General features: G+C 41.5%; 1 protein-coding gene across 3 annotated transcripts; it reads right to left on the bottom strand.

Annotated features, from left to right (window-relative positions):
* Positions 1-409: 409 nt before the first annotated feature.
* Positions 410-20,971, bottom strand: LOC309837114 (uncharacterized protein). 3 transcript variants are annotated; one of them, XM_082677475.1, is made up of 4 exons: positions 20,815-20,971; positions 18,830-18,948; positions 15,072-15,198; positions 410-3,501 (listed from the first exon to the last, which is right to left on the bottom strand). In XM_082677475.1, exons 2-4 carry the CDS (start codon positions 18,842-18,844, stop codon positions 1,913-1,915), a joined length of 1,731 nt encoding a protein of 576 aa, XP_082533601.1. In that variant the 5' UTR covers positions 18,845-18,948; positions 20,815-20,971; the 3' UTR covers positions 410-1,912. The 3 variants fall into 3 exon arrangements, with proteins under 3 accessions (XP_082533601.1, XP_082533599.1, XP_082533600.1); XM_082677473.1 differs by having other exon boundaries at positions 18,830-18,927; XM_082677474.1 differs by lacking the exon at positions 20,815-20,971 and having other exon boundaries at positions 18,830-20,359.
* Positions 20,972-21,773: the final 802 nt, after the last annotated feature.

Here is a 21,773-nt window from a genome sequence, read left to right as displayed (position 1 = left end):
ACACTCATTTCATTTATAAGGTATCGCTCCAGTATGTCCCACCTTGTGATCTTTGGGTAAAAGCCTTGCCACACACATTACATTTGTGTCTTAACTACTGGATCGCTAGGGATGTCCCTAAAGTGTCAATTTTGAACGAAGACCTTTCCACATATATCACATTAATATGATTTCTCCTCTGTATTTATTACCTGATTTGTAGTATGGGTTGAGATCTCACGAAAAGCTTTCCAACACTCATTACCTTTTAGGGATTTTTCTGCATTATGAATTCTCAGATGAATTGCAAGGTCTGAATTTCAACTATAGACTTTGCCAAATTCATCACATTTATATTGAGTTGGCCAAAAAGTGCCTTCTGTTTTTAAGAAAAAATAAAAGACACATTTTTTTCATTTTCACCAAGAACTTTATTGAACAACATACACCCTTTTGTTCCACTACCTTCTGCCATTTTTCAGGAAACTTCATAATTCCAACTTCCCAAAGCTTTTCATCTTTTTGAGCAAAGAACTGTGCCAGTTGCCTTTTACAGTCTTCCAGGGAATTGAAATTTTTTCCATTAAGAGAATTTTGTAAAGACCGAAATAAACAGAAATCCATGGCGCCATGGTGAATATGGCAGATGAATTAGAACTTCCCAGCCAAGCTGTAACAGTTTTTGCCTGGTCATCAAAGAAACACGTGGTCTTGCGTTATCCTGATGGAAGATTATGCGTTTTCTGTTGACTAATTCCGGATGCTTTTCATGGAGTGCTGCTTTCAGTTGGTCTAACTGGGAGCAGTACTTGTTGGAATTAATCGTTTGGTTTTCTGGAAGGAGCTCAAAATAGAGGACTTCCAATCGCACTGTAGACACATCATCTTCTTTGGATGAAGACTAGCTGTCCGTGTGGTTGGTGGTGGTGCACTTCACATGGCCCACGATCTCTTCCATTCCACATGATTGTACAGTATCCACTTTTTTTTTTTTTTTTTTTTTGCGGTAGGCGGGCCTGTCACTGTTGTGGCCTCTCCCATTGCAGAGCACAGGCTCCAGACGCGCAGGCTCAGCGGCCATGGCTTATGGGCCCAGCCGCTCCGCGGCATGTGGGATCTTCCTGGACCGGGGCACGAACCCGTGTCCCCTGCATTGGCAGGCGGACTCTCAACCACTGCGCCACCAGGGAAGCCCCCAGTATCCACTTTTCATCACCCATCACAATTTATTTTAAGAACAGAACTTTTTATTATGTTTAAGTAGAGAATCGCATGCAGATATACGGTCAAGGTTTTTTTTTTCGCTTAACTTATGTGGAACCCAAGCATCAAAGCAATTCATATAACCAAGCTGGTGCAAATGATTTTCAACGCTTGATTTGGATATTTTGAGTATGTCGGCTATCTCCCACGTGGTATACTGTTGATTGTTCTCAATTCATGTCTCAATTTGATCACTATCAACTTCAAATGGTCTACCTGACCGTGGAGCATCACCCAGTGAGAAATCTCCAGCACGAAATTTCGCAAACCACTTTTGACACGTTCGATCAGTCACAGCACCTTCTCCATACACTGCACAAACCTTTTTTTGCGTTTCAGTTGTGTTTTTACCTTTCTTGAAATAATGAAGAGTAATATGCTGAAAATTGTTGCTTTTTTCCTTCCATCTTCAATATTAAAATGGCTACACAAAAATTCACCAAATTTTATGTCTTTTTTTAAAATGCACGCTGATATCGCAGCTGTCACATAAAATCTAACAACATTGTTTGAATGAAGTTAAAGACAACTAAGTGCTCCTAGAGCCACCTTACGGAAAAAACTGAACCTTCTGGGCAACCCAATATAATTTCTGTCCTGTATGGATTCTCAGGTGTTGAGTGAGGGCTGAGATGTGATAAAAGGTTTTGCCAAACTCATTACATTTGTATCAGCTCTCTCCGGTATGAATTTTTTGATGACTTACAAGGTGTGATTTTTCACTAAAGACCATGGCACACTCATCACGTTTGTAAGGATTCTCTCCAGTATGAATTGTCTGGTGTCTTATAAGGTGTGCTTTTCGACTAAAGAACTTATCACACCCGATACACTTGTAAGGTTTCTCTCCCGTATGAATTCTCTGATGTCTTGTTAGGTTACTTTTTCGACTAAAGAGCTTGCCACACTTAATACACTTGTAAGGTTTCTCTCCAGTATGAGTTCCCTTATGACTTTTAAGGTGTGCTTTTCGACTAAAAAACTTACCACACTCAATACATTTATAAGGTTTCTCCCCAGTATGATTTCTCTGATATCTTGCAAGTAATGAATTTTGAGGAAAGACATTTTCACACGCATCACATTTATGTAATTTCTCTTCTGTATGGAGAAACTGATGTCTGCCAGGTTTTGAGCTGTAATGAAAGATTTTCCCACACTCATTACATTTGTAAGGTTTCTCTCCAGTATGAACTCTCTGATGCTTTCCAAGGTTTGGCTTTTGAGAAAAGAACCTGCCACAGTCATTACATTTGTAAGGTTTCTCTCCAGTATGAATTCTCTGATGACTTTCAAGATTTGAATTTCGATTGAAGACCCTGCTACACACATTACATTTGTAAGACTTCTCTTCATTATGAACTCTCTGATGCTTTATAAGGTATGCCTTTTGATTAAAGAATTTGCCACACTCATTACATTTATAAGGTTTCTCCCCATTATGATTTCTCCGATATCTTGCAAGGAATGAATTTCGAATAAAGACATTTTCACATACATTACATTTATGTAATTTCTCTTCTGTATGGAGAAACTGATGTCTTCCAAGTTCTGAGCTGTAATGAAAGATTTTCCCACACTCATTACATTTGTAAGGTTCCTCTCCAGTATGAGTTCTCTGATGACTTGCAAGGTATGAATTGTGAGTAAAGACTTTTTCACATACATCACATTTATGTACTTTCCCTCCTGTATGGAAGATCTGATGTCTTTTGAGGTATGATCCCTGAAGGAAGGTTTTGCCACACAGATTACATTTGTAAGATCCTTCTCTGTGTGCTTCCTGTTCTTGTGTCACTACTGAAGGACGCATAAAACCACTCACATGTGTACTAGAAATGTTGGTTTGCACACTAGAAGAAGTTCCTTCAAGTGGTGAAAATGAGGCACTACTCCTGATATCCTTGTCCACTTGAATAAATTCATCAATCTTCTCTTCACTTTTAAATATATGCAGTTCAACCCAAAAGCTTAATGCCAGCCTATTTTCAATAGGCTTGATTCCTGCAACACTTCTAACATGTTCATCTCCCTTCTCAGTGAGATTTTCGTTATGGGTTATAGGTATTTGGTTGTAATCACTTTCCTCATCTCTCTTCTGAGACACTAAGTCATACATATTTTCTTGAACATCGCTGAGGTAAAAATGTTTCATTTCATTCCTTTCATGTCTTTCTGACATCACGGTTTGGAATACTTCTCCTCTATCAGTATTTGCTTTCAGTTGTAATATCTTGATCACATGCATGTAAGAGATATCTACAAGATATAAAGAACCGTAAGTATCCCATTCACTACAATTCATGAATAAATGTTTCAGGTTAAATAAGCCATACTAAACCAAATAATACTTCTATCAAGCAAAGTTATGAACCTCACCAACCATGATATTACAATTTGAAGAAACACAATAGGAATGATTCTTTACTAAACCTAAAGTCATCAGAGGTAATTCCAGTAATTTTATGGCGCACTTTTAAACAACCTATGACAAAAATACTCACATTGGAAAAACTGCTGTTAGCTATCAAAGTGTAGTTTTCACCCATGATGCCAACCAAAGCACATACCAATTATCAGTAAACATACTGGTAATCTTTACTCGAGGAGAAAAGGATATTAAACTATATGTGTGTGTGTGTATGTATATATATTTTCAGAATACTTATTATACATGAATAAATACTAAAGAACCAAAAATATATTGTAACAATAAATAAACCAAAACTAGCTTATCTAATGAATAATCTAAATGACTGACACTTTAGAACTGGGAAACAAATATAACACAGAGAAAATGAAGAATTTGATAAATTTTTTTTTTTTTTGACCAGGCCCATGTGGCATGCAGGATCATAGTTCCCCGACCAGGGATCAAACCAGTGCCCCCCGAATTGGGAACACGATGTCTTAACTGCTAGACAACCAGAGAAGTCCCAATAAAACATTTTTTTAAAACAACTAAATATTTCTAAAAACCTCCTATAAAACTATGTACCCATGAAGAAGCATAAAACATCTGTAAGATCACCATCTGGAAATCAAAATTAAATAAATTAATTATCAATAAATGAAACATTCTCCAGTTACATGAACAGCCAATAAATGAGCAACTCCCTACGTATGCAGGGACCTTAAACATCCAGTTCATTGGCTCTGGCATACATGTAATGAAGAATGAGCAACTTGTAAATTTATTTAATTATGGTCAGATACAATATTGTGGGGAACAAATTGCAAAAATAAGGTATACAAGATATAATGCAGACAAAGAGATAGTATAATAAAAATAACAGAATAATAATATATCTTTTCAACCAAAATAACTTTTGAGTTTTTACTATAAAAAATACACTATTCAAAGCCATCTAACAGTACTTATTCCTTTGAAAAGGCTTGAGGAAAATTATCAAGATTTTTCAAGGAAAGGAAGTAGACTCAAGAGGATTACGTACATGAACTCAATAGACAAAGAAACTACTGAGACAACCAGGATGTGCATCTGGACTTACAGTGTGAGAAAACATATTCTTAAGATGACCCTCAACCCAAGCAGCCCACCAGACTAAAGTACCAAGAGTTAAAAGTTCTGGCTAGGAAAAAATGCTCCTATTGACAATTTTTTACAGCATGTCAATGTGGTGAAATGTTTACATACATTCTGGGTATATCTGTAAAATCAGAATTCTTAGGTGTGATATTGTGATTTATTAAAAATACGGACTCGGTGATTGAGATGAGAAATTCATTACTTCCACTCACAACTTATCTGCCAAAACTGGTCCCTTGGCTTGCCTTGATGGAACGGGGCTGCGAAATTAGACAACGGGCAAAAAGAGTAAGAGACGTTTCACTAAAATCAATATACAGAATAAAAGTAGGAAAAAGAAAATATATTTAACATCACTAACCAGTGTGAGACCTCTGAGTTTTCTGTTTCCTCCATGTGAACCCCCGACTGCCTTCAGGCGTCATAAAAAAGGGAAAGTCTCTACTACACTCTAGTGATATTCATTAGGAACTTGTAATTGTCTGTGGGAACTGGCAAATGGGAACAAAGTTTTTCAGAAACATTCTGAGCTCACCAAGTGTGCACTGTCATTGAAACACAGCTGAATTGATGTTGCGATTCTAGGAGATGGTATGTCAGAATGAAAAACACATCTTAGAGACTGGCTGTGTCCCTCCCACCCAACACTCTTACACTACACTAAGCCCACAGTTCTAGCAGCAGGAAGGCATCAGCAAAGTACTTTGCTGAGGCCAAAGAGTATGTAAGGGGAAAAGCAGTAAATGCTCAAATCTCAAACATGCAATGCTCTAGGGTAGAAACTAATCCAGTGGCAAAGACACAGAGGAAGGAAGAATAATTCTGAAAAATCAACGGAGTTTGTGGAGAAAAATTACAGCTCCTGAGGACCACAGCAATCCCTGACTGGTACTACTATAATTTAACGTAATGCTCACTGATGGTGGTTGTGGATGGTGGTTATCTATGAAGCATGTAATATGATATTAAATTTATCTATAACTTTTTTTTTTTTTCGTGGTACGCAGGCCTCTCACTGTTGTGGCCTCTCCCGTTGCGGAGCACAGGCTCCGGACGCGCAGGCTCAGCGGCCATGGCTCAGGGGCCCAGCCGCTCTGCAGCATGTGGGATCTTCCCGGACTGGGGCACGAACCCGTGTCCTCTGCATCGGCAGGCGTACTCTCAACTACTGCGCCACCAGGGAAGCCCCTATCTATAACTTTAAATCTAATTTGCCTGATATAAAAGAGCCCTGACACTATTTTCGTGGTAATAGAGTAATTGCTATAAAACGTCCATGATATAACGAAAATATTTTTCTAAATAACTCCTACAAAACTATGCGCCCATGAAGAAGCAGAAAACATTCTGAAATGTTATATCATCTGTAAATCAAAATTAAATATTAATAAATGAAATATTCTCTAGTTATATTAACAGCCAAAGTCTGAGCATTTTAAGGATATAATTACATTAGTTAAGAATGTGAACACAAGAAAGAATGCTACTAAAATATTAACTATAAATATACTTTAAACAAAAAATGTATTGGCTTTAGAATATCAAAAGTTCATGCTAACACTCCAGGTGATCAAACATTAAAATTAGCCTACCCCTCAAATTACTAGAAATCATACCATTGTATTTTTTAACACTAGCTTTGCAAGGAAAAAAATGAAACCAATGAGGAGTGATATCAGCCGGATAGCAGAAAAGTAAACAAGAGGCACTCATTAACATATGTGGAACCCAAGTTTAAAACAATACATAAACATACAAGCCTTTGGGAAAACTCTGCAAACGAGTTAATAAGCGATACCACTCAAGCAACTAACTATCCCGAAAACACTAAACAGAAAAGTGTAGCAAAGTTCATGACAATTTGCTGGTCTTTGACTCCCCAGTCCTTTCTTAAATCACATTGAGACTGAACTGGAGGAAACCTCCCAATTTTCAGAGGTGCCCTCAGGAGGAATGATAATAAAAACCACAATGAGATATTACATCATGCCTCTTAGAATAGCTCTCATTAAAAAGACCAGAGGTGACAATTGTTATTGAGAATGGGGATAAAATGGAATTCTAGTAACTCTGAGACATGGGTTTGTGGCATTCCTCAAAATCAGAAAAAAAACCTGCAAAGACTTATCAGTCAGGCTCTGTTGATACTTTCTCACATCCATGATGACCACTCCACTACATAGCTTGAAGTGATTTGTACATAGCAGAAAAATATTACAGGGCTTCCCTGGTGGTGCAGTGGTTAAGAATCCACCTGCCAAAGCAGGGGACATGGGTTCGAGCCCTGGCCTGGGAAGATTCTTCACGCCACAGAGCAACTAAACCCACGTGCCACAACTACCTAGGCTGCACTCCAGAGCCCGTAAGCCACAACTACCGGGCCCACATGCCACAACTACTGAAGCCTGCGCGCCACAACTACTGAAGCCTGCACACCTAGAGCCTGTGCTCCGCAACAAGAGAAGTCACCACAATGAGAAGCCCGCACGCCACAACAAAGAGTAGCTCCCGCTCGTCGCAACTAGAGAAAAGCCTGCGTGTAGCAATGAAGATCCAACACAGCCAAAAACAAATTTAAAAATTTTTTTAAAAAGAAATGGCTCAGGGATCTAAACAAGAAGACAGGGATTGAGACAGATCAATGCAGGTTCTGAGGTGCGAGATGGAATCAAAGAGCAGCCAGTGTTTTCCCATCTTCTGATGAGGCTTCCTAAAAATATCAAATGGGGACGGAAGCAGGAAATGTTCAGGGATTGATGACTGGACTGACAACTGAGCATACAGTGGAACCATGCACTGAAGGAGAGATGAAAGGGCAAGAGACCTTCATAAAACAGCCTGCCTCATGCTCCTCAACGACAATCAACAGCAAGTTCACAGGAGCCAGATGGCGAGTGTCGTAGATCATGATAAAAATTGTGCTTTTGTGTCTGTTTGAGCAGCAGACCCACTGGAGGGTGAAAGAATACATTTTACGTGTTGAAGGACAGAGCCCTATAACTGTCTGACTAGGGCACAGTTGCCAAACACTATTAATAATGAGGCCTCCCTTCTGCCTTTCTGAGATCTGACCTGTGTTCACACTTTGATACATCCCCAAGATGCATTCATGTCACTCCACAGCCCAACATTCTGCCTCTTGCTACAATACGGGTAAAATATTCGGATGATAAACAGAAATTCCTATACCTGAGAAAAAAGAAACATGGTTTGCTGTGGATTTTCCAGAATCATGGTTCTTTATTCAGCTAAGGATTGAGGACACTACTGAGGGGTCTAGAAAAATATTTCAGAAACTCACCCACTGTTTGCCTCCTTCTGAATACACAGGGAACAGTTAAAATGCAGAAATCCACTCCCTCTTGAGAGAACACTGGAATCACAACTAACTGCTGAACAATCATCGACAGGAAGACACTGGAACTCACCAAAAGAAGATATCCCACATCCAAAGACAAAGGAGAAGCCACAATGAGACAGTAGGAGGGGCGCAATCACAATAAAATCAAATCCTGTAACTGCTGGGTAGGTGACCCACAAACTGGAGAACACTTATACCACAGCAGTCCACCCACTGGAGTGCAGGTTCTGAGCCCCACATCAGGCTTCCCAACCTGGGGGTCCGGGAACAGGAGGAAGAATTCCTAGAGAATCAGACTTTGAAGGCTAGCAGGATTTGACTGCAGGACTTCGACAGGACTGGGGGAAACAGAGACTCCACTCTTGGAGGGCACACATAAAGCAGTGTGTGCATCGGGACCCAGGGGAAGGAGCAGTGACCCCATAGAGATTGAACCAGACGTACCTCCTAGTGTTGGGGGATCTCCTGGAGAGGTGGCGGGTGGCTCTGTCTCACCGTGAGGACAAGGACACTGGCAGCAGAAGTTCTGGGAAGTACTCCTTGGTGTGAGCCCTCCCAGACTCCACCATTAGCCCCACCAAAGAGCCTGGGTAGGCTCCAGTGTTGGGTCACCTCAGGCCAAACAACCAACAGAGAGGGGACACAGCCCCACCCATCAGCAGACAAGCGGATTAAAGTTTTACTGAGCTCTGCCCACCAGAGCAACAGCCAGCTCTACCCACCACCAGTCCCTCCCATCAGGAAACTTGCTCAAGCCTCTTAGATAGCCTCATCCACCAGAGGGCAGCCAACAGAAGCTAGAAGAACTACAATCCTGCAGCCTGTGGAACAAAAACCACATTCACAGAAAGATAGACAAGATGAAAAGGCAGAGGGCTATGTACCAGATGAAGGAACAAGATAAAACCCCAGAAAAACAACTAAATGAAGTGGAAATAGGTAACCTTCCAGAAAAAGAATTCAGAATAATGATAGTGAAGATGATCCAGGACCTCGGAAAAAGAATGGAGGCAAAGATCGAGAAGATGCAAGAAATGTTTAACAAAGACCTAGAAGAATTAAAGAACAAACAAACAGATGAACAATACAATAATTGAAACAGAAAATACACTAGAAGGAATCAATAGCAGAATAACTGAGGCAGAAGAACGGATAAGTGACCTGGAAGACCGAAGAGTGGAATTCACTGCTGCACAATAGAATAAAGAAAAAAGAATGAAAAGAAATGAAGACAGCCTAAGAGACCTCTGGGACAACATTAAACACAATATTCGCATTATAGGGGTCACAGAACGAGAAGAGAGAGAGAGAGGACCCGAGAAAATATTTGAAGAGATTATAGTCGAAAACTTCCCTAACATGGGAAAGGAAATAGCCACCCAAGTCCAGGAAGCACAGAGAGTCCCAAACAGGATAAACCCAAGGAGAAACATGCCGAGACACATAGCAATCAAATTGGCAAAAATTAAAGACAAAGAAAAATTATTGAAAGCAGCAAGGGAAAAATGACAAATAACATACAAGAGAACTCCCATAAGGTTAACAGCTGATTTCTCAGCAGAAACTCTACAAGCCAGAAGGGAGTGGCATGACATATATGAAGTGATGAAAGGAAAAAACCTACAACCAAGATTACTCTACCCAGCAAGGATCTCATTCAGATTTGATGGAGAAATCAAACGCTTTACAGACAAGCAAAAGCTAAGAGAATTCAGCACCACCAAACCAGCTCTACAACAAATGCTAAAGGAACTTCTCTAAGTGGGAAACACAAGAGAAGAAAAGGACCTACAAAAACAAACCCAAAACGATTAAGAAAATGGTCACAGGAACATACATATCAGTAATTACCTTAAACGTGAATGGATTAAATGCTCCAACCAAAAGATACAGGCTTGCTGAATGGATACAAAAACAAGACACATATACATGCTGCCTACAAGAGACCCACTTCAGACCTAGGGACACACACAGACTGAAAGTGAGGGGATGGAAAAAGATATTCCATGCAAATGGAAATCAAAAGAAAGCTGGAGTAGCAATACTCGTATCAGATAAAATAGACTTTAAAATAAAGAATGTAACAAGAGACAAGAAAGGACAATACATAATGATCAAGGGATCAATGCAAGAAGAAGATGTAACAGTTATAAATATATATGCACCCAACATAGGAGCACCTCAATACATAAGGCAACTGCTAACAGCTATAAAAGAGGAAATCGACAGTGACACAATAATAGTGGGGGACTTTAACACCTCACTTACACCAATGGACAGATCATCCAAACAGAAAATAAAGAAGGAAACACAAGCTTTAAATGACACAATAGACCAGAGAGATTTAATTGATATTTATAGGACATTCCATCCAAAAACAGCAGATTACACTTTCTTCTCAAGAACGCATGGAACATTCTCCAGGATAGATCACATCTTGGTCACAAATCAAGCCTCAGTAAATTTAAGAAAATTAAAATCATATCGAGCATCTTTTCTGACCACAATGCTATGAGATTGGAAATCAATTACAGGGAAAAAAACATAAAAAACACAAACACATGGAGGCTAAACAATACGTTACTAAATAACCAAGAGATCACTGAAGAAATCAAAGAGGAAACCAAAAAATACCTAAAGACAAATGAGAATGAAAACATGATGATCCAAAACCTATAGGATGGAGCAAAAGCAGTTCCAAGAAGGAAGTTTATAGCTATACAAGCCTACCTCAACAAACAAGAAAAATCTCAAATAAACAATCTAAACTTACACCTAAAAGAACTAGAGAAAGAAGAACAAACAAAACCAAAAGTTAGCAGAAGGAAAGAAATCATAAAGATCAGAGCAGAAATAAATGAAATAGAAACAAAGAAAACAATAGCAAAGATCAATAAAACTAAAAGCTGGTTCCTTGAGAAGATAAACAAAATTGATAAACCATTAGTCAGTCTCCTCAAGAAAAAGAGGAAGAGGACTCAATTCAATAAAATTAGAAATAAAAAGGAGAAGTTACAAGACACCGCAGAAATACAAAACATCCCAAGAAACTACTACAAGCAACTCTATGCCAATAAAATGGACAACCTGGAAGAAATGGACAAATTCTTAGAAAGGTATAACCTGCCAAGACTGAACCAGGGAGAAATAGACAATATGAACAGACCAATCACAAGTAATGAAATTGAAACTGTGATTAAAAATCTTCCAACAAACGAAAGTCCAGGACCAGATGGCTTCACAGGTGAATTCTAACAAACATTTACAGAAGAGCTAACACCCACCCTTCTCAAACTCTTCCAAAAAATTGCAGAGGAAGGAACACTCCCAAACTCATTCTATGAAGCCACCATCACCCTGATACCCAAACCAAACAAAGATACTACAAAAGAAGAAAATTACAGACCAATATCACTGATGAACACAGACACAAAAATCCTCAACAAAATACTAGCAAACAGAATCCAGCAACACATTAAAAGGATCATACACCATGATCAAGTGGGATTTATCCCAGGGATGCAAGGATTCCTCAACATACACAAATTAATCAATGTGATACACCATATTAACAAATTGAAGAATAAAAGCCATATGACTGGGCTTCCCTGGTGGTGCAGTGGTTAAGAATCTGCCTGCCAATGCAGGGGACACAGGTTCGAGCCCTGGTCTGGGAAGATCCCACATGCCGTGGAGCAACTAAGCCCACATGCCACAACTACCGAGCCTGTGCTCTAGAGCCTGTGAGCCACAACTACTGAGCCCGTGTGCCACAACTACTGAAGCCTGCACGCCTAGAGCCCGTGCTCCACAACAGAAGAAGCCACCACAATGAAGCCTGTGCACCACAATCAAGAGTAGCCCCCGCTCGCCGCAAGTAGAGAAAGCCCACGCACAGCAATAAAGACCCAATACAGCCAAAAATAAATACAAATAAAATAAATTAAAGAAAAAAAAAACCACGTGATCATCTCAATCGATACAGAAAAAGCTTTTGACAAAATTCAACACCCATTTATGATAAAAACTCTCCAGAAAGTGGGCACAGAGGGAACCTATCTCAACATAATGAAGGCCATATATGACAAAGCCACAGCAAACATCATTCTCAATGGTGAAAAACTGAAAGCATTTCCTCTAAGATCAGGAGAAAGACAAGGATGTCCACTCTCACCGCTACCATTCAACATAGTTTTGGAACTCCTAGCCTCGGCAATTAGAGAAGAAAAAGAAATAAAAGGAATATAAATTGGAAAAGAAGAAGTAAAACTGTCACTGTTTGCAGATGACATGATAGATACATAGAGAATCCTAAAGATGCCACCAGAAAACTACTAGAGCTAATCAATGAATTTGGTAAAGTTGCATGATACAAAATTAATGCACAGAAATCTCTTGCATTCCTATACACTAATGATGAAACATCTGAAAGAGAAATTAAGGAAACACTCCCATTTACCATTGCAACAAAAAGAATAAAATACCTAGGAATAAACCTAGGGAGACAAAAGACCTGTATGCAGAAAACTATAAGACACTGATGAAAGAAATTAAAGATGATGCCAACAGATGGAGAGATATACCATGTTCTTGGACTGGAAAACTCAATACTGTGAAAATGACTCTACTACCCAAAGCAATCTACAGATTGAATGCAATCCCTATCAAATTACCAATGGCATTTTTTACGGAACTAGAACAAATCATCTTATAATTTGTATGGAGACACAAAAGACCCTGAACAGCCAAAGCAGTATTGACAGAAAAAATCAGAGCTGGAGGAATCAGACTCCCTGACTTCACACTATACTACAAAGCTACAGTAATAAAGACAATATGGTACTGGCACAAAAACAGAAATACAGATCAATGGAACAAGATAGAAAGCCCAAATGTAAACCCATGCACCTATGGTCAACTAATCTATCACAAAAGAGGCAAGGATATACAATGGAGAAAAGACAGTCTCTTCAATAAGTGGTGCTGGGAAAACTGGACAGCTACATGTGAAAGAATGAAATGAGAACACTCCCAAACACCATACACAAAAATAAACTCAAAATGTATTCGAGACCTAAATGTAAGACCGGACACTATAAAACTCTTAGAGGAAAACATAGGAAGAACACTCTTCAACATAAATCCCAGCAAGGTCTTTTTTGATCCACCTCCTACAGAAATGGAAATAAAAACAAAAATAAACAAATGGGACCTAATGAAACAAGCTTTTGCACAGCAAAGCAAACCATAAACAAGACGAAAAGACAACCCTCAAAATGGGAGAAAATATCTGCAAATGAATCGACAAAGGATTAATCTCCAAAATATATAAACAGCTCATGCAGCTCAATATTAAAGAAACAAACAGCCCAATCCAAAAATGGGCAGAAGACCTAAATAGACATTTCTCCAAAGAAGACTTACAGATGGCCAAGAAGCACATGAAAAGCTGCTCAACATCACTAATTATTAGAGAAATACAAATCAAAACTACAATGAGGGCTTCCCTGGTGGCGCAGTGGTTGGAAGTCCGCCTGCCGATGCAGGGGACACAGGTTTGTGTTCCGGTCCGGGAAGATCCCACATGCCACGGAGCGGCTGGACCCGTGGGCCGTGGCTGCTGGGCCTGCGTGTCCGGAGCCTGTGCTCCTCAACGGGAGGGGCCACAGCGGTGAGAGGCCCGCGTACCACAAAAAAAAAAAGAAAAAACTACAATGAGGTATCACCTCACACCAGTTAGAATGGGCATCATCAGAAAATCTACAAGCAACAAATGCTGGAGAGGGTGTGGAGAAAAGGCAACCCTCTTGCACACTTGGTGGGAATTTAAATTGATACAGCCACTATGGAGAACAGTACGGAGGTTCCTTAAAAAACCAGAAGTAGAATTACCATATAACTCAGCAATCCCACTACTGGGCATATACCCAGAGAAAACCATAATTCAAAAAGACACATGCACCCCAATGTTCATTGCAGCACTATTTACAATAGCCAGGTCATGGAAGCAACCTAAATGCCCATTGACAGACAAATGGATAAAGAAGATGTGGTACATATATACAATGGAATATTACTCAGCCATAAAAAGGAACGAAATTGGGTCATTTGTATAGCCGTGGATGGATCTAGAGACTGTCATACAGAGTGAAGTAGATCAGAACTAGTAAAACAAATATCGTATATTAACGCATATATGTGGAACCTAGAAAAATGGTACAGATGAACTGGTTTGCAGGACAGAAATTGAGACACAGATGTAGAGAACAAACGTATGGACACCAAGGGGGGAAAGCGGCAGGGGGTGGGGGTGGTGATGTTATGAATTAGGAGATTGGGATTGACATGTATACACTGATGTGTATAAAATGGATGACTAATAAGAACCTGCTGTATAAAAAAATAAATAAAATTAAATTCAAAAAAAAAAAGAAAACGCAGAAATGCAGCTCACTTACTACAACTCCTATCTCAAAAGTACATGGGTAGGAAACATGAAAGTGGATATGTCCAAACTTTCCAATGAACTTTGTAAATATGTAAGCTCTAAAACATCTCCTAATGTATCATGAAGTGGGCAGATCATCTGAGGAAAGTTAGGTTTAAACTGATGCCAGGACTTCCCTGGCGGTCTAGTGGTTAAGACACCGTGTTTCCAATGCAGGGTTGCAGGGTCCGCAGGTTTGAGGCCTGGTCAGGGAACTAAGATCACACATGCCGTGCTGTGCAGTGAGGCCATAAAGTAAATAACTAAATAAAAATTTAAACTCCTGATGCTGTATCCTGAAGGTTTTAGTATCTCGGTCAGCAGGCATTTTAGATCAGTCAAGAAAAACAGGTGCTCCCAAGAGGCACAGAAGGGAAAATGCAAAGATACCCAAGGGCAGATAGCAACATCTAGAGGGAAATTATCCTCACCCACGGAGATCAGGTTCCTGTAGTTCTCCAACATCACGTCCCTGTATAAGGCCCTCTGAGCAGGGTCCAGGCATTCCCACTCCTCCTCAGTGAATTCTATGGCCACATCCTTGAATGTTAACGGTCCCTGAAATGAAAACACATTTCACCAAGGGGCCCTGAGGAGAGTTCTCATTTTCACACCAAATGACAAGAGAAGAGTAAGGATCAATTCAGTTGAAGTATGTATTCTGACAGATCTATGTAAAGGGATTCAGAGCAAATTGTACATCTCTAAGTTTTATTTCTTATGCTTTCTCATAAAATTATGATACCTTACAATTAATGTAGATTTTTTTCATATTTGTGGACAATACATGAAATATAATACATACAAATAAAATTCAATAATTCATTGTCTATGCAGAAGCATTATACATTATGTTTTAAACACTAAGTGAGGGCTTCCCTGGTGGCGCAGTGGTTGAGAGTCCACCTGCCAATGCAGGGGACACGGGTTTGTGCCCCGGTCCGGGAAGATCCCACATGCCGCGGAGCAGCTGGGCCCGTGAACCATGGCCACTGAGCCTGCGCGTCCGGAGCCTGTGCTCTGCAACGGGAGAGGCCACAACAGTGAGAGGCCCGCGTACCGCAAAAAAAAAAAAAAAAAAAACCACTAAGTGATATTCAATATCTAGATGAGTTACGGGTATGAACTGTGAGTTCAGAAATGACAAAGGCCACAGTGGCTTTAAACAAAAGTCACAATGAGGGGTGTTGTCTCAGGACATATTTTTGCTTTTTTTTTACTACTCATTTTTATTCATTTGAATATCAGAATTTTTGGCGAGATGAAAAAGTATCAACTCTACTAAGTGGTACTAACATGAAACAAACAGAATACTTTAAGGGCAATCTCAATAAAATAATTATATTCAAAAATATACATACCATTTTTCTCCATTTAAACATACATAAGCAGGCATTAACAAAAGCCATAAAATGTTTGTTTTTCCTACTAATAAAACATTGATGCAACATTATGCATTTTATTAGTATTATGCATAATTTCCACAGATTAAGAAACAAATTATCACAAAAATAAAGTTAACAATTCCTGGAGAATTAAAAGTCATGACAAATAAGAATATGGAAAAAATGTAATTAAGCAAGAACACTTCACCAAATGATACGATAAGAAGAAAATAAGAAGGAAACACTCAGGACTTCCCTGGTGGTCCAGTGGTTAAGACTCCATGCTTCCACTGCACGGGGCATGGGTTGGATCCGGGGTCGGGGAACTAAGATCCCACATGCCACGAGGTGCGGCCAAAAAAAATTTTTTAAATTAAAAAACAAAAGAAGAAGAAGGAAATAGTGCATTCTCTCTGAAGTTACAGTGGAGTGAAGGGGGCTGGCCAGGGCTCCTGCCTTTCATCACTGTACAGTGTGCCTGAGCAGGGACCACTAGAGGAAGTAACAGGAGGAAAACAGAGAACAAGAAACACAGAGAGAGCGTGTCAGAGTTGGAACTGTTAACATTCACAAATACAAGGACAGGGAAAGGCGAAAAGTGAAAGGAAAAAAAAAATTCCATCCTAATGACAGCAGGGGTGACTACATTATACCAGACAAAATAAAATAAGTACACAAACACGAGACAAAATACATTATATAACAGTAAAGGGGTAAAATTACCAAAAGCTAGAACAATTATAAATATGTATACATCTAACAACATTGCTCGCCCTAAAATGAAGCAAATCTTAACAGAAATAAAGAGAGAAATAGATAGCACAATATTAGTATCAGATTTCAATATCCTGGGCTTACCTACACATGGAAAGAAAAAGAAGATCAATAAGTTAACAGAGGACTTGAAAAACACTACAGTACAACTGTACCTAACAGACATGTACAGAACACTCCACCCAACAACAGCAGCAGAAAACACAGCCTTCCCCAACATGCATAAAACATTCTCCAGGACAGACCACATCTCCCACAAAACAAATCTGAACAAATTAGAGAAGACTGAGATCATAAAGAGTATCTTCTCTAAACACAAGGAAATAAAATTACAAATAGAAAGCAGAAGCAAAACAGGAAAATCTGCCAAATGTGGACATTACACAGCTCATTCTTAAAGAAGCAATCACCAAAGAAGAAATCACAAGGAAAATGTAAGAATACTTGAATGAAAACAAAAAGACTACATACGAAAATTTCTGACAGTGAAAGCGGTACTAAAGGGGAAGTTCACACTGCTAAATGATTACAACAAAAAGGAGAAAGATGCACATTCCACCCTACTGTTCAAGAAACTACTGAACGTCCCAGACAGAGCCATTGAACACCAAGAAAAAATTGAAAGTTATCCAAACTGAAAAAGAAGTAAAATTATCTTATTTTTAGGTGACAAGTTTTATACGTAGAAATCAAAAAGATTCCAAGAGAAAGCTACTACTCCAAAGAGCAACGTTAGAAAAGTTGCAGCATAAAAAATGAGCACGCAAAAATCAGTTGCATGGGCTTCCCTGGTGGCGCAGTGGTTGAGAGTCCGCCTGCCGATGCAGGGGACACGGTTCGTGCCCCGGTCCGGGAAGATCCCACATGCCGCGGAGCGGCTGGGCCCGTGAGCCATGGCCGCTGAGCCTGCCCGTCCGGAGCCTGCGCGTCCGGAGCCTGTGCTCCGCAAGGGGAGAGGCCACAACAGTCAGAGGCCCGCGTACCGCAAAAAAAAAAAAAAAAAAAAAAAACACTTCTGTGTGTAAAAGGATATAACACACAGAGAGTAAAAAGACAACTTCCGGGCTTCCCTGGTGGCGCAGTGGTTGAGAATCTGCCTGCTAATGTAGGGGACACGGGTTCGAGCCCTGGTCTGGGAGGATCCCACATGCCGCGGAGCAACTAGGCCCCTGAGCCACAACTACTAAGCCTGCGCGTCTGGAGCCTGTGCTCTGCAACGAGAGGCCGCGATACTGAGAGATACGCGTGCCGCAATAGTGAGAGGCACGCGCACCGCGATGAAGACTGGCCCCCGCTTGCCACAACTAGAGAAAGCCCTCGCACAGAAACAAAGACCCAACACAGCAAAAATTAATTAATTAACTCCTACCCCCAACATCTTCTTTAAAAAAAAAAAAATAACTTCTGAGGAATGGAGTGATGAAAGTGACTTAAAGAATTTCCAACTGTCAGAAATTTAGGTTGATTTCACAGTTTAAATTCAATGAAGCAATAAAACACCCATTATCACTGAAGTTTGCTTCTGAATCTCCATTCCATTTCCTTCTCAATCATTAGGATTAGAACAAAGTGACTCAGTCATTTAGCTTCAATTGCCTGGAAAATGTCAGAAAGAATTTCCACTTGCTGGTCTATCTTTCAGATTTTACCCCACTATCGTGCATATTAATACGTGACTTCCATATGCAGCTTCTTTATCCTGGTTTACAGAGAGCAGACAGTGCATCCTGATGGGGCCCTAAGCAATCCCTGCTGCCCAATAGCATTGACACCACGTCTCTAATCCATGGGTGTGAAGCCCTGCCCAGGACTACACCCAGTGGAGCCTCTTCACAAGTTCCAGGTCACTGGGTCATGGGGAGACGGGATCTAAGTGGAGATGACAGGCCCTGAGGGAAGGACCCGGGTGGGTGTAAATGTACAGGTGTCAGGCGGGATACTTCAGAGTCAGACAAGTTTACCGAGTCCAAATAAGGGCATCTGAGGAAAATCAGAAAAATCAGAAAAATCAACTGAGAATATGACATTACCTGAGAAAGAGCCATTTCTGACTCCTTTTCTTTCCTCTTCCTCCTCTTCAGGGCTTCTTCCTCAAGCAACAGGAGTCTTTAGAGGTCGATCTTCAAAGCTGGAAACAGGCTGCTTAATGCTTAGAATCAACACACCCCCTTCCTGAGTCACCAGCACACACACAGGGAAGCCCTCAGCATGGGGAACAGACGGTCCTCTGCTGCCCACTGTCCCAGGAGGGATTTGGGGCAATAAACTCCTACACAGAATCCAACAGGTGAGTTTTCCCACACTTTCCTTCAGATCTCGCTCCCCTCCTGGTGAGGCCCTCACGTACCCAGCAGCAGCGGGCACCTCAGCTGGACCCGACGATCCCCTGCAGGTCACAGACCAGCCCTGATCCATCCCCACGCAGAGCAGAGCCCTCACCCTCAGCCCAGATCTCAGCCCTCAGGAATGGGGGGACTCAGAGTCCTGATGTTCAATGACGGATCCAGACTGCAATCACTTCGGGCACGTTAAGTACTATTGAGGCTGCACACCACACTGACGATAGGAAGGGAAATCTCTAGTCAGGGGGTAGAAAACACGCATATGCAAAATGCCTTATCAATCTAATGTGAAGTCTGGATTGAGCACCACTGACAGGAAGCAAGCCCAGCACACCTCCCACTTTCTTTTTCTTTTCCAGATTTATAGATATATAACCGATGAATAAAAATTCTGTACATATGAGGAATACACTGTGACTGCATCCAGTTTCCCCCCTTCTATCTGCACTACTATGTGCTTCCATTTCATTCTGTCTGGGTCTCCCTATTTCTTTCTCTTTCTCTTCCCCTCCGCTCTCCTGCTGTTCCTGCCCTCCTCTCTATTTCTTTTCTCCCACCTGTCCTGCCCCACTCTGCAACCTGTTCCCCCCTTGATGTTCTCTCTCTCCACCCTTCCTGATTGTCCTAAATCTCTATGTATTTCTGCCTCTTTCTTCCCTTGTCTGTGCTCCCTCTCTGCCCTCCAGGTTACACCCCTTCTATCCCTGTTACTCTCCCTTCCTCCCCACTCTCTGGCATGGCAAGTGGCTGTGCTTCCTTCCAGCTCTCCCTCTTCTTCTGCTCTTCTTATCATCCCTTGTCCTCATACTCTCCCAGCACCATAATGCTACGAAGGCCATGGGTCCACATTTTATCCTCTCTCCGACTCTGTGTGAAGGGCCTCACCACTGTTAGCCGCCCGCTACCGGTGATCCAGAGCCCCTCTCTCTATGCTGCTCTATGTCAAACTCTGGACATCCAGCTTTTTATATACTTCTCTAGTTCATTCACTTGCTCCTTTCAAGGCATAATCGCTTTTATTTTACAGTCTATTTACAAGTCGCTCAGCATCCTCTATGTTCCTAACGATGCTCCCTCATTCTTTTGCCTCAGTTGTTCTATTTCTCTCTCAGTCTCTCTGTCTCTGCTTCTCCTGGTCGCCTCGCCAACATATTTACAGGGATGGAGACTGAATAAGATGCCCGCCAACCGCAAGAGACCATTTTCCATCGGGTGGAATTTGAGATGATAGAACCATGGGTGTCACTAGGCTGGCCCAGGTCACCTCCCCCAACGCAGGGTGAGAGGAAGGGCTGACTACGAAAGGGAGGCCTGTGGGGCAGAAGGACAGACCCGAGGAGACGCGAGGGCAGAGGGGCTGAGAGGGAGGGAGTGGGTCTCAGGAGACGGGCGGGCTCCCCAGAATCCCAGGACCAGGAAGACACCTCTGCGGGGCGACCCGCCTGCCCTCCAGGGGCTGAGAGGGTGAGGCTGGGGGTTGGGGGGGGGGTGTGCGGCGTGCATCCACCTCGCGTAAGAGGACGTTACATGGAGGGGCGAGGGGGAGGGCGGAGGTACTAAAGGGTTTTAAACAGGAAAATGTCGCGAATGAAGGTGTCTACCTGGACCGAAGGCGGAAAAGCCAAGAGAACCGACCAGCCTCAGAACGAATTCAAACCCAAAGGAAAACATACCCGACCTGTATCGGCGACGTCTGGATTTACTTCGGGCGGAGGGCCGGGTGATGGGATTTTAGGTCTGAAGTGACTCCGAGACCCTGAGGATGGAGTAAGGGGGGACCACGTAGCACAGATTTACACTAGAAAAATTTACGCCCCGCAGAGCGATCGTCGTTCCGAGAGTTAAACTTCCGGTTCTGTAAGAAATTGCGCACGCGTAGACTTAGAGGCGGAACTTCCGGGAGCGCGGCCTGGGCGGAGCGCTACAGATGAGAGGCTGCGGGAGGAGGGCCCTAACCCGCTCAGCCGGCGTCTGGAGGCGGGGTGGGTAACGGTACTTTTATGTACCACGAAAACGCTCGTCTTAAGTTCTTATCTGGAACAGGTTTAAGATAAAAGCTTTCAGTTGTGTCTGAAACTAAGATGTTTCCTCCTGACAAGTTGAAAACGATTTCAATAAAAAGCGTGAGAGCAGGTTTCTCTCACGTCCCGCTCCTGCGGCTCAAGCAATTCAGTGGTTGGGAACGTGGGTCTCCAAGTGGTAGCTGTGGGGCGCTAGTTCCATCCCGGAACAATTCCTGCAATTAGAATTAATTTAGGCAGTTCAAGGAAAGAAGAGCTGGACTTGGCTCTATATTACAAACTAGAATGGAAGATACAAAACTTTCCCTGTGTAGAATGGCCCATTCATGCTGACACCCTACCGAACAGTTTTTCCTTTCTGTTTCTCATTCAGCCAGGTGGCCGAATGAGGCCGAATGACAACACGTGTCAGTTCCAGAGGCTCAGGGACAAATCCCGGAGTCTTGAGACTGGAGGACTAAGCCGTGTGATAATCTCCGTCACTAACCATTGCTTTAAAAAGAGCAATACACTGTAAAAATTTGTTGTAAATTGCATTGTTCATTTTTTTCTTTTTTCCCCAAAGTGTTTTATTTGCCTCTTAAAACTTCCCCCCCCCCAGTTTTATTGAG

Source organism: Grampus griseus (assembly GCF_964374135.1).
Source record: "Grampus griseus genome assembly, chromosome: 19".
Classification (NCBI taxonomy): domain Eukaryota; kingdom Metazoa; phylum Chordata; class Mammalia; order Artiodactyla; family Delphinidae; genus Grampus; species Grampus griseus.
The sequence above is the reverse complement of the archived record's forward strand: the minus strand, read 5'-3'. Positions and strand labels throughout refer to the sequence as shown.

Bases quoted from the DNA above. Each gene is read 5' to 3' on its own strand.
- LOC309837114 (XM_082677475.1), bottom strand. The intron at 3,502-15,071 runs GTGAGGATAATT...TATATCTTGTAG, and splicing joins CAGGAACCTGATCTCCGTGG to ATATCTCTTACATGCATGTG.